The 13,629-nt window shown below is 29.1% G+C and overlaps 1 protein-coding gene across 4 annotated transcripts; it reads right to left on the minus strand.

The window, feature by feature from the left end:
- Positions 1–263: 263 nt before the first annotated feature.
- Positions 264–5,905, minus strand: LOC129294720 (senescence-associated protein AAF, chlorolplastic-like). Of its 4 annotated transcripts, none has more exons than XM_054933187.1 (13): positions 5,763–5,905; positions 4,897–5,285; positions 4,535–4,666; positions 4,274–4,347; positions 3,676–3,752; positions 3,500–3,571; positions 2,134–2,202; positions 1,893–1,939; positions 1,691–1,820; positions 1,490–1,558; positions 1,300–1,403; positions 763–838; positions 264–658 (listed from the first exon to the last, which is right to left on the minus strand). In XM_054933187.1, exons 2-13 carry the CDS (start codon positions 5,223–5,225, stop codon positions 494–496), a joined length of 1,344 nt encoding a protein of 447 aa, XP_054789162.1. In that variant the 5' UTR covers positions 5,226–5,285; positions 5,763–5,905; the 3' UTR covers positions 264–493. The 4 variants fall into 4 exon arrangements, with proteins under 4 accessions (XP_054789162.1, XP_054789163.1, XP_054789164.1 ...); XM_054933188.1 differs by having other exon boundaries at positions 5,706–5,773; XM_054933189.1 differs by lacking the exon at positions 5,763–5,905 and adding an exon at positions 5,486–5,648 and having other exon boundaries at positions 3,703–3,752.
- Between the last annotated feature and the right edge of the window lie 7,724 nt (positions 5,906–13,629).

Consider the following 13,629-nt stretch of genomic DNA (forward strand, 5'->3'; position numbering starts at 1 on the left):
AGTCTAGTAAACGATAAAGCAAAATAATATCGTACAATTCATATAATCAACCCCGCCTAATGAAATAAAGACTTGTAATTATTGTATTTAAATCATCTAGTAATAATGGAGGAAAATCTATTACATTAATATACTTTTTTATTTTGGATAACCTGAATATGCTATGGCTTTAACTTCTAACAAATCAAGTTTTAGAAGTGTGCAGCACTAGAGGTGCCTCCATACATGTTGATATGGCAGTAGAGCACAACAATCAGCCCAACTTAGATGAGAATGGTTGATCAATATACACAATGAATGTTCAAACACACAAGCGCATTACAACTCCTCGTGTTACATATGCATGAAGATCAACTAAACTGCATCATAGGCTTCAAATTACCAACTTATATGGCATCATTACGCCAGCAATATTCACTTGCTAGAGCAAATCTGGGTTGATTCTATAATAGTTAGAAGGGCACACTGTCCAATACAAATATTTAATTGTTCTTCAATTTTTGTCATTTTCTTCTTCATTGTCAAATTTTCCACTTTCGTTTTCGTTCACTACAAAGGTCCAGCTATCTCCCTCCTCTATTTCCCATTGTTTTTTTAGTTCATAAATAGCTTTGGATGCTGCAGCAGCAATGGCTGGATTGGTATCTTCTGCAAGTCTCTACAACAAGAACCAAAGTAAACAATTTCACCATAAGGGAGAAAGATGAAACTACGACCTGTCAAAAGTACTACTTTCATAAATCGAATTTCATTTACGCTCACCTGTAATGCTCCCATCCCTGCATTTCCAAGAGTCCACATGGATGGTGCTGCCGCCAGTGCATTGGCTAATGCTTGTCTAGATTCACACACACCCATTGACAAAGCATAATAAATATACAGATATTAGTTAGTTAAAAGAGAGGAAAAGCATATTCTGGAATGTATTAATGAAAAGCTGTGGTAAGCTTGTTCTTTACTCTTCATTTTTCATGACTTAATGTATAGTTCAACATTGGCTAACTCAGTATAAGGGGAGTTCTACAAATGGATATTTGAGAATTTACAAAATGTGACAACCTAATGAAAAATATGTCTTTAATAGAATACGAGTTTAAATTTGTCGAGTCAGCTATGCTGATGCCCATCAAGGCGCATAGTAGTGAGCCAAAAAAAATCCTGCTTGCTACGTTATTGCCAGAAGCTTTAGGAGCAAATAAATTAAGCAAAAGGAAATTATGGTTTTTTGCTTAGCTATGTACATTTGATAAAACATGCAAGTATATTTTTTGTGAAATCGTACAATTATAATAAGCTCACCTAGTACTGACATCAGGAGAACTAGAACACTCTGCCAATAGAGATACACTTTGTTTACCATCCATTGCATCAAGGTCGATAAGAGTTGTAATTAACAACTCAAGCTGCTTCCAATGGGGAAAAGTAGCTAAATTAAATACTTAACTAATGACCAAGATCAGATAGGAACATGAATATTAAGAGTTGAAACCTCTTCAGGGTCAGTGTAATCAATTCCATCAGCTTCAGAAAGCGCTGATGCCATACTCCAATAAGCTTCCTGGACACTTAAACTTTAGGATACAATTGCTTCATGTCCTGATTCAATTAGGTAAAGGGTGATACATGCATACATGCATATATGCATGTCACCATAAGTAAAAGTAACAAAAGAAACAAAAAAAAAAAGGACCTGAAGAGCCATAATTCGGTCAGTAGACACATCCCTGGTAAAGAAATCTATGGTTTTTCCATTCTTCTCCAGCCTTATACGTCCTCTTAAATCATTTTCTGACAAAGGCCCTTTATCTCTGCCTGGAGGACTGTATCTCAACATAATCAGAAACCACTCAAAGCTTCCTATAATTATAAGGAATCGTTCTAGTTATACTTACAATTTATACACCTTTCTCACCATCATGTCATGCATGTTTTTGATAAACTGCATATTTACAAGGTAGAAAGTAAATTTCCTTCTTCACAGATAACAGCAAAAAATATGCACCTTCAAGTTGAAATAGATAAATAAAAAAGAATTAGTTAAGTAGAATAATGCCAGATGCCAGAAATTACAAACTGATTTAAAAAAAAAAAAAATCATTCTGCGGTCAACACTTGCACAATATATAACATCACCTCCAAGGCCATAAGGGCATCTTCCATTGCACGTTGCTTAGCACGGATGTCGGCAAGGCGCAAATCAGCCTGAAAGTTAAATGGTTATGTCAAAAGGAATCATGAATTCTCTTACTATTTGTAGGCATTTCGAATCATCAACTCCTCATTTTTTTGTGAACAAATTGCTAAAGGAAACAAAATGATTTTTCTAATCTAATGTGCCAGGTGATATGTGATTTAAGAAAGGGATGTAGGAATATGTTTAAAAATGTGAGATACATAGAAAATATAGCATAATTGATATTGAAACAATGATATAGGACATGGGGGGAAAAGGGACAAAAAGAACAAGATTCAAATGACATCAATGTTTTAAGAACATGTGTAGCATTTTTTTGTTGAAAATAAGTAGATCCCATGACAACTATATCTTCAAGCTACTAAAACAATTGCACTATACATACATAAAAGACTAAACATAAAATTGAAATAAGAATTCCATCTGATGTCTCAAAGTTTATGCAAAGTGTCAACTTGAGGGGCTAAAAATATATAATTACTATATTTTACTAAGAAAAAATTAAAAAATTAGTAGGTAGGTAAGGGAGAAAGAGAGAGTGGAAGAGTGTGATGGCCTTAATAACAATTCACCAAAGAGGTTTGCAATGAGAATAACCCTATCACGATTTATAGAACCCTGAATACAATAATAAAATAATAATTTAAATCTAAATGAAATAAAATAAAACCCAATTTAAATAACAAAAGAAAACATAACTTTCAAAATAAAATAATTACTCAAAGACCAAAAAAAAAAAAAGTAATTAAATTCTAATCCCTTCCACTTCTAGTGTACATCTCAAACTTCCTATCAAACAAGTCCAGTTACTTGAATTTCTTAATTGCCATGAATAACAGAGCATACAATAATCATAATGGTTTTCTTAGTTTCATAATTCATTCATTTATTCTAACCTTAAAAATGTACTTCAAAACTGAAGCCGTTTATCCGTATGTTGTGTATAAATATTAATATAAAGAAATACTTCAACACTCCCAAGATGTGTCCACGCCAACCCATGCCTATCATACAGAACTAAACTCGATCCAGCCCTATCTTAAAGGTGTCCGCCAATCAGGAGTCCATAGCTTCAAAAGTAGAAATACAGATTTTCTACAAAACGGGAGAGAGAGAACAGTTGTACTCTCACGAAAGGTTGTGACATTCTATAAATAACACTTCATTTAAAAAACCAAAATGCAAGTACAACAAAAATGAGAGATGGTGAAAATATACAATTCGGCAGACAAATATAAAACCTCTATTTTATATCACTTGAAACAAATATCTTAATTTGCAGGTGCGTAATAATTATGTTTTTACCTCTAAGGCTCCGTCACTCCAATGCTTATCAGCAGCACTTTTCAACCTCAATTGAGCTTGATCCTTCAAGATCTTTAGATTATACATAAAAAGAAAAAACAGGATGAAATATATCACTAACGCGCAGCTTTTTTCTCTCCAGCAAAACAAATTTAAAGACTCTAGGTGATACAGACAGAAGCAATGCGATTAAGGCGCTCAACTCTTTTCTTGACATCACGATCAATTCTCTCAGTGTCTTCTCTAGCACGAGCTACACAGCAAAAGAGAAGTAGATCTCAGTAAACAATAAACAAACCATACATGCATAAAAATCATTATAGAATGCAGTGCTAAAAAAGTGCTGCTCCCAACTCCCCCTTTAAGAGAAAAGAAAGGGTTAAAAGGAAGTAAACATGCATGCGTGTACAGAAATAAATTACAAGAGGTACTCACCAGGCTTAGCATGACATAGTCATTAATATTGTAATATTCCCCTATTGCTCCAAAAAATAATTTCCTAAATGCTACAAAACCATTCATGATTTAATCATACAGAATATTCTGGGTTTGTACACTTTGCGATTACTTATCATCTTTGCTTCTTTCTTTCGGTTGATGGGGCAAGGGAGTGGAGGGAAACGGATAAACAGAACAGTCCTGGTAATATGAAACACAGTAGATTTGCATGTGTATGCTCCAACAATTATTACCTCTACCAAAAACAGTTCTGAATCAGATGAATTAAGCGTAAACTAGAACAGCACATTATTAGAACAAGGTAAATGAGCTAACCATCAAGCTTGAGAAATTCTGTCCCTAGAAAAGCAACATCTTGGCGTGCACGGGCATCCAACTTCAATATGCCACTGAGGAAACAAATAGTTAACAGTTAATTCCATGGAACTAAAAACTATGGCATCCCTAATGAACGGTGAACTTTTTTAAGTGAAGCTAGCTTCAAAATCTACTGAAGAGAAGTGGCTTGATGAACAATTGTGGAAGTACATTTTCAGTAGAAGAAGTATAAGATAACCACAAGTCACAGGACAGTACCGGGAGAGCAAGACAATGTCATGACGAGCCCTTTCATTTACAAACTTTGCATCATTGCAAACAAATCTACAAGCTTCAGCCAAGCCCCGACTAGAATGACTGTGGTAATCTTTCTCATCTTTAGTACGTACACTGCACATATTAACCTCTGAAATTTAAGTTTGAACCATGGCATAAATTATAAGAAAAAATAAACAGTACCATTCATATGATACGAAAGACAAAGTTCTAGTTTGGCCAAGAATAAAACTGAGAGTCTGGGAGAGAAATCAAGGGGAAATGTTCACAAATAGTTCACAGCATAAAAAGGTAACACGATATATGAAATGGAAATGTCAACTAAATAACCATTGGTCTTCTACCTAGTTAAATCTGAAACATCACTGTAAGTTGTAACGCATTCTTTCTCTTCAGTATTATTTGATCCTGATGATTTGCATGAGAAAGATCTCTTGGAGATAAAATTGGCAGGATTTTTATAGATGCACCCAAAAATATCATTGGATAAGGTTGATCCCTCTACCAAGAGACATATATGGTTCAGTTGTCCATGTTGGACTCCATGTCTTGGAATTTGTACCCTGTTGTTCCTTGTGGACATCAAGAAATTGTGCTTTTCGTGTGATCTACTACTGATTGTCTGATGAGTCACTATAGGACCATTTGAAACCTTGTTTGCAGTAAGTGCCATCAGGAGTTCAAAATAAGAATCAGAAAGGCTTTGCTCTCATTGCACTTTAAACATCTCAACCTGTATTACAAACAAACAAAAAGGGAATAAGAGCTTGAGTCTACAATGAAATTGTGGATTTTGCAATCTATGCATGCCTTTGACCGCCAAGGAAATGGCCTAATCTTTGTTGTTTTCCGTCAACTGAAAATATGGCACATACAGGAATATCATCTCCAAACACTGAGGAAAAATATTTCAAATCCGTGAACACGTTATACCTTAGATGAGTAAAATCACTCAAACTTGAAAAATACCCTATAATGATCATCTCTCCAACATGGCATATAGATAGATAATCAAAATTTATTCCATCAGCATCAGAATGTCATCTTGAATATGATCAACTAAGATTCAGATCAAATGAAAGAAAACAGAACTGCATCTGCATATCGATAATGAAACTTAATAAAAACCCCATAAAAATACCAAAAACAATACCCATTGAAGAAAAAGAAGCAGTCAAGGAAGCAAGCGCGATGGACTTTAGGAACTGACCTGTAGCGAACTTCTTGGAAGGAAAACGCCAGTTGATCCACGAAGTCCAGTATATAGAGTGCAACGAGGGAGGAAGGGGCCCATAACGTGGGAGAGAGATGAGAACCACAGCTGAACCTGTGGCTCGTCGAATGCCAACAACAAATGAACAAACTTTCAATTTCTTTCCTTGTTGTGGCCTGTAGGTAGAAGGTCGTTGACGGCCCCCCAAGGAAGAAAACGAGGCCCCATATAATTTTGAATGTTTTTTCAGGCCCATGAAATTGATGTGAGAATGTGCTTTGATTTAAAAATCTAAAATACCCAAATGCAAAAGGAAGATTTTATTCTATAATTTACAATTGGGTGTTCAGATATATGACCCGTTCGAATTTTAACAAGTAATTTTCTCTCAAACTATCATTTACTGAAAATGTCATGTTAACTTAAAAAATAACAAATAAAAGTTATGCAATTGACAACAACACATTTTGATTTAACAAGTCAATTTTTAGTTGGATTATGTCACGTATTTAAAGTAAAATTTCAAGTTACTCCAAAAAAATTAACAAGTCAAAGTTCTACAATCGGAGACAATGTATGCAGACTTTAACGGGTCAATCTTTGATCATCATAGGTTTCATTTTTAAAATAACATTTCAAGTTATTCTGAAAAATTAATAAGTTAGAATTTCACAATTAATAGCCACGTATATGGATTTTCAAAAGTCAATAGATGAACTTTAAACAAATAATGACTTGGAAAAAAATTACTTGTCAAAATTCAAATACTTTGTTATTAACATCTGAATATCTAACTGTGAGTGATAGAACAACATCTTGTATTTATATCAAGAGTATTTTAAACTTTTTATATTGAAACGTATTTTCATTGTAGTCCTGTGAGCTGGCAAAAGAATTTCATAATTATAAGGCCCCAAAATCCTATTATGTTCATTGGGGGGTCCTTAATGACATTTTTGTTACAAATTTTGTTATAATGCCAATCATTATACTATGAATATTATTATTTAATAAATTTTATAAGGTGCTGAATCGATCCACTATGAGAAAGATACATCCTATAAGTCATAAAGCTTATCTTATATATAACCATGTTATTAAGCCCTTTGACTTGAGATCATCATAAATTCTTGCATAATAACTACCGAATTTTGACTTAATTAAAAGTCACCTTTAATCAAGTGATCATAAAAGTTATGATTGTATTTAGTGATATTCATATAAAGGGATATGAGTGGTCAAGATAAAATTTATCCCCCACATTAATTAAGAAATATCATTGGGCCCCTCGATGAGAAAAACTAAAAATATATATGGCCATACTACAATAAAAAGAATTTTTTCATAATTATAATCAGTCCACTCAGACATTGAGAAAGTAATGATTAAGTAAAGGAGATTGACAATTTCATGTCTCATACTTGATTGAAATATCGCGTGATAAAAGAGATATGATACAGTTATATGATAGGTTACATTGAATCATCAATCCTTATATGAATTGGGTAGTCACAATATTTTACTAGATGCAGCTTGTAACTTGTGGGTAAGTAGTGTTATCGGCCTACTGACAACTTCATATAAGCCTATAGGATCACACCCTATAACAGCCCAACTCGAATTATAATGTTCAAGTTCATTAAATCTGAAATATGTCTAAATTTAATGAATGCGATGCTTTATTTAAGGTGAACGAATTATATATATATATATAATATATCTGTGTGTGTCTCTATGTGTAAATGTTTATTAGATAAATAATCAAATATATATATATATATATATATTTGTATGAAATACAAAATTCAAAATATAATATTATATATATTTGAAATATATACTTGTATATATATATATATATGATATATATATATATATATTATACTGTGTTAGTTTTAAAATTTAATTTATATGACAAATTAAATTTAATAACTATCATGATATGAGAAGATATCATATCAGTTTTATAATTTAAATTTATAAGATAAATTTAAATAACATATGATATCATAGATTTAATTTATGAGATAAATAAATTTTATTTCATTGGCTCAAGATATAATTTTTGAAATAATTGTGATTTTTTGAAAATTCATAAGGAAAGACAGAAAAAACTCTAATCATTATATATATAAAAGTAAGGTTGAAGGCTACAAAAAGACACTACATGTCTATTTTTAGATTTGCTGTAATTCTATATTTTGGGATGTCTTTCCTATAATTTTGTGCTCCAAAGTTAGGTTTAGGGCTAGGCTCTAAATGAGTTATTATTTTTTTAATGTATATAAAATATATTATTTAGGATTGGAGTTAGGTGCGGCATGAATTATTATTTTTTAAATGTATTAAAAAATAAATTTTATCTATTTCAAATCCAAATCTAATCATATTTGAATTCAAATTACTATTTATATATTTAAAATTTAGAAAAAAAATGTGTGTTTAAAATTTCCTATTTTTCCTTGTGATTTTCAAAAATTTCAAAACACCTTAAATATTTGCCAAAAATTAAGGTTTATATGATCAATCATATAATAAATTTGAATAAAAAATTATTGATATATCTTGGGTGATTTTCCAAAATTTCAATCATATAATAAAGTATATATATATCTATTTGAAATTTGAATATATAGGTTTTAGTTATGGAATAAAATATTATTAAATACTAAAATTTAAAATTACTCAAAATAATTATTTATGCTAAATATGATTCAAATTTATGAAGAAATAGTAACTATAATTTCAAAGCTTAATTCTGTTTTGAATTTTGAATTTAAAATTACTCACAATAATTATTTATGATAACCAATGATTATATTAGATTAGTAATTTAAGTCCAAATTTCCTCTAACGAAAATATTATACCAATTATAAATAAGTGTGTTTGGCTACAATTTCATTCCATGCTTTCAACTTCAACTAATTCATGTATAATTCATGCTCTTTTTTATAGGATAATTAAATTTTTACGAGTTATGAAACCATCTATTTGTTCATTGGTTATTCCTCATTGCTATAAATTTTTCTTAGCTTCTCCAATTTTTAAAGTAAATTGTTTGACATATCACACCTATCCACAAGCATCTAACTCCAACATCCACACACTATTTGGTGTCTGTAAAGCTGACGCCATTACAATTGTTGATTACGCAACATTTTCCCTTGCCTCTAAATTTCAATCTCAATCCTACTGCAACTTTTTTTTGGTAACTGTCTTCAATTGGCATACATGAAAGGAGCCTAGAGATAAATTTGCTAAATAGGTGAATAATCTAACCCTGTCTTTAAATTTTATTATGGTTGGCATCAAATCTTAATTGGCTCAAATTTTGTATTTTTCCTGATTATCTATATTTTTTTTAGAATAATGTCTGAGCTTATTGAGATATTGTAGTTTGCACGATGGTAATAATATTTCATTGCAATATAGGTTTGCGTCTCAATCCCAACAAGCTAATATGTAGCTACTAATTTTTTATTACCAAAACATGTTATGGTTGGATGACAATTAACTTTTGGATTGCAACTCACCCAAAATTAACTCTACTTGAAGGAAAAAGAAGGCTCCATTAAGTAAGGATGCTCATGTAATTAGCTGAGTGTCATAAAGAGCAAGGAGAAAGCAAAAAGCATATGAAACAGTACATAATCACTTTGGAAGAAACTTTAACCATTTGCTGTAATAAGAAGGGCAAGAATATTGACAGGTTTATTGCATGTTGAAATTGCCACTTGAGAGGTAACAGGCCAAGCCATTGGATTAGTGTTGTCATTTGTATAACAAAGGAAGTTAATCCCGATCATATCTAATGACTAATTTGAAGGCAAATTAGGTAACAAACACCCAACCTCCTCTTGGGTATTAATTGAAACATCCACATTATTGAATGATAGTATTTTTAGTTGTTTATGAAATAAGCCAAAGGTGAAATTTAAGCCAAAGTAACTTTTTCAATGTTCTAAGTGTCTTATTTGTAATTTTCTACTTTAGAAGACAGTTTGTTTATTAATTTTTGGATTAGTTCAAGATAATATTTTTAAATATTAATATATATATATATATATATATATATATAAAAATTAATAGAGTAGCTAAAAGATACATAGTTTCTAATTTCTAATTTTAAATTTTAAAAGATATGTAAATAATGTAAATAAAATTTTCTATTTAAATGGTAATATTTTTAATTAGATGAAATGAGGCAGGGTTAGATTTGATACTCTTCCTCAATTTTTTTTAGGGTACCTTTTTAGTGATTGATTTTAAATTGGATTGAGGATTATGTGATTAATTAAAAAAGCTACCCTAGGTCATTTGTTTTGATTTTATTGTAATTACCTAAAATAATAATAATATCATCCTATATCAATCTAAAATATTTTTTTACATAACTATAACCGATTAAGATGTTACAAATATTAATATTAAGATTCAGATCTAAATATATTAGGGAATCAATTTAGATTTTCGTTAAGATTTTGAATTTTTTTATTTCTATAATATGATTATGTGGTTTCAATGTTAATAATATCCTATTTTTAAATTTAACTATTTTTTTGAAAAATATTTAAATAGTATAATCTAATATGTTGGGTCGATTTTGATTTAATTATTATATAATATAGTTAATTTTTTAATTTTTAAAAATTATGTTTCTAATTATCTTCAAAAATATAATTGTATTATATAATTATTATTCATGTTGGATTTAAGATTAGTAAAATATTTAGATTTAAAATTTAAATATGTAAATGAGATAAGTTAATGGTGCAAAACATTATCACAGTCATGTATCATTGGTAAAATGATTTTGCCAAATTAATCATATCTTCTAGAAGTATTTAAAATTTAAACAAAACTGTAATTTGAGTAAGATATTTTTTTTATGAGATAATTTGAGTGGGATATGTTAATAATCATACCAGTCAACATATTCAATTATTTTAGATTTTCAATATAATGTACTTAATAATAAAAAGACTTTAGATTTAAATTTTAAGCTGGAGAAGTTAATAAAGAATGGTTAGATAAAATTGTTAATTTTAATTCAAATTTTTTAGTATAAATATTATCCTAATTATGATTAAATGGTATATTACCTGCTATTTTCATAAATTTGTGAGGAGAGAGATGTGTTAATAAAATTTTAATAGTCAATAAATAAGATATGTGATATATATGTTATCCTAAATAAAATAGTCAATAAAAAATAATTATAAATAAAATATTTAAAATTAAGTATTCTTATATTAAAACTAATTCCATGCATTTCATTTTTAAAGTATGTTGAAAAAAAAGATATTTTTAAATCTACTATGTTAAAACTAATTGCACAAATTCATATAAGAATTAAGAAATAGAGTAGTATTTGAAATTTCCTGCTTACATATATAGGTCTGCATAAAAGAAAACAACTTGTAACAATTTACAATATATATAAAATCAGAATAATAATAATTTATCCAATTGAATTTATAACCTCATGTGTTATCCATAAGCAAAACTAATTTGAAGGGAAATCGCTACGTGTTTTCCCCCTAATATTAACTAAATAGGGATTATTTTTAGAAAAAATTGCGTTAAAGTCTTACATAAAAAAAATAAGATTTATTAACAACTAGCTTAATTGTTAATGGATCTTATGATAATTAATTTTATTGTGTAAGACTTGGATGTAATTTTTTTTTATTTTTATTACTTTCATAAATGGACGAGACTAAACATGGGGTTTATTTTATGGTTAAAAGTCAAAAAGAAAAATCATTTAAAAATTGACTATGGGGATTGATAAAATACAATATGGATTATATTATGTAGTAAAGAGAGAAAGATAAAAAAAATAGGTGAAAATCATCCACTGTTATATAATAGTTAGACTTGTAAGTAGGCCATTACACTCATGATAGTACAATAAATTTTCAATTTTACTTGTACTCATTATGTTTTTTTAAAATCTTCTAGAGTTTGTCTCCAAATCAACATAGAAGGAAGAGGTGCAACTACAAATATATATGTTTTTAGGTGTCAAAACAAGAATTTAACAATAATGATTCTAATCATATAGTGTATCAATTAAATAATATTATTTCTATTATATGTTTAAATAGTGTTTTTTATATTAGCTAATCAAACAATGTGTTCATTGATTTAATGATAATTTTTGTTAATTGATAATTTTATTTAATTAGTAAATATTGTAATTTGAAATTCAAATATTGATCCGAGAGAAGTTAATAGTGAAAAAATAGCCAATTAAATATGTGAAAAATTCTCAAAGTTGTGTATCTTTGGAAAAATAATTTTTCCAAAATTAATCATATCTTTTCGAAGTATTTGAAATTTTTGAAATACTATAATTTGAGTAAGATAAGTTAATAATATCAATCAATATATTCAACCATTTTGAATGGTCAACATAAGGTAATTGATAATAAAAGGCTTTAATTTTAAATTCTAATTTTTAGCACAATAACTTAAAGGAAAAGCAATAACAAAATCTCTTTGAATTATATAAATAACATTTTAGTCTCTCAAAATGTCATAATTCTCTTGAAGTTTCTAGGGACTTGTTTGTCATTAAGAAATTAATGTAAATAATCAAATTTCCCTTAATTCAGATATTAATCGTCATTCACAAATTTTGTTTCAAGATTCATAAATTTTCTTCTTAAAATCACAAGAGTTCAACAACAATAAGTAAGTTTGAATTAAAGAAAATTTGGTCATTTATGTTAATTTTTTAATGATAGAAAAGTCCCTCGAGACTTTGAGGGAATCATGACATTTCGAGGGATTAAAATGTCATTTATATAATTCAAAGGGATTTTATTATCATTTTTCCTAACTTAAAATTTCAATATTTAGTTATTTGATATTATTGATAGATTAATTCAAAGTGTCCTCTCACATAGATATTATACCAATTATAAATAAATGGTATGGGTCTATCTATTTCATTTCACACTTTCAGCTTTGATTAACATTTATAACATTAACGAGTCTATTTTGTCTATGCACCTTGGCTGGTGTTGTACTATTTTGCGTTTATGCATTCTTCTTTTATAGGCCTTTAGTTATATATTGGGATGTAATGTTTCACATGTATAATTAGAGGTTGGTAATATAATTAGAGGTTGGTAATATAGGTAGTGGCACTATTTTAAAGGTCAATAGCTTAAAAACATGTTCAAAACTAAACAAGTGGTGGTGATTTTTCCACAAATGTGAAAATATGGGTAATCATGCAACCAATAACTCAATTGAGGTGAAGAATTTGTGTAGCATGGCATTTGCTTTGGATAGCAGTGATGATAAAGTTATATCAAACATAGTGAAACATGTGAAGACGAAAGAATAAACATGCATGATGTGGAGTTTGTTTATGTTGTGTTTCAATTGAATGTCTTCTTAAATTCATCTATCAGTGCTCTTCATGATATATTTTCTTGACTATTTTCAAGTGTGTGACCAAAGGACATGATAGGATTAAAGCTGTATTTTATATTTATTTGCGTGATCTAACTATTAGGATAATCCATGGTGATAAACATATATTCTAAATTTCTTTAACAATGTCTATAATTCTTTATATTTTAAAAATAGAGCTATCATAACCCCTACTTTAGTTGTGATTGAAGACATAAATAAGTACATGTTGTCCTTGCTCCCTAAAGAGAAAATTGTTTACTTGAGTTCTTATAATGTTGTGAAAGATGGTTGGAATATGAATTTACTTAATGACTTGCACTCTATAGATATTTCAAAATTCAATTACAATGACAAGCCTCCCAACTCATGAAATAAGGCCAAATGTTAGTGCCTTAATTATTTTAATGCAGAATAGTGATAAGTTTATGAGGT

This window comes from Prosopis cineraria, unplaced genomic scaffold (assembly GCF_029017545.1).
Source record: "Prosopis cineraria cultivar Desert tree isolate PC_DT_omini unplaced genomic scaffold, ASM2901754v1 PC15, whole genome shotgun sequence".
Taxonomy (NCBI): domain Eukaryota; kingdom Viridiplantae; phylum Streptophyta; class Magnoliopsida; order Fabales; family Fabaceae; genus Prosopis; species Prosopis cineraria.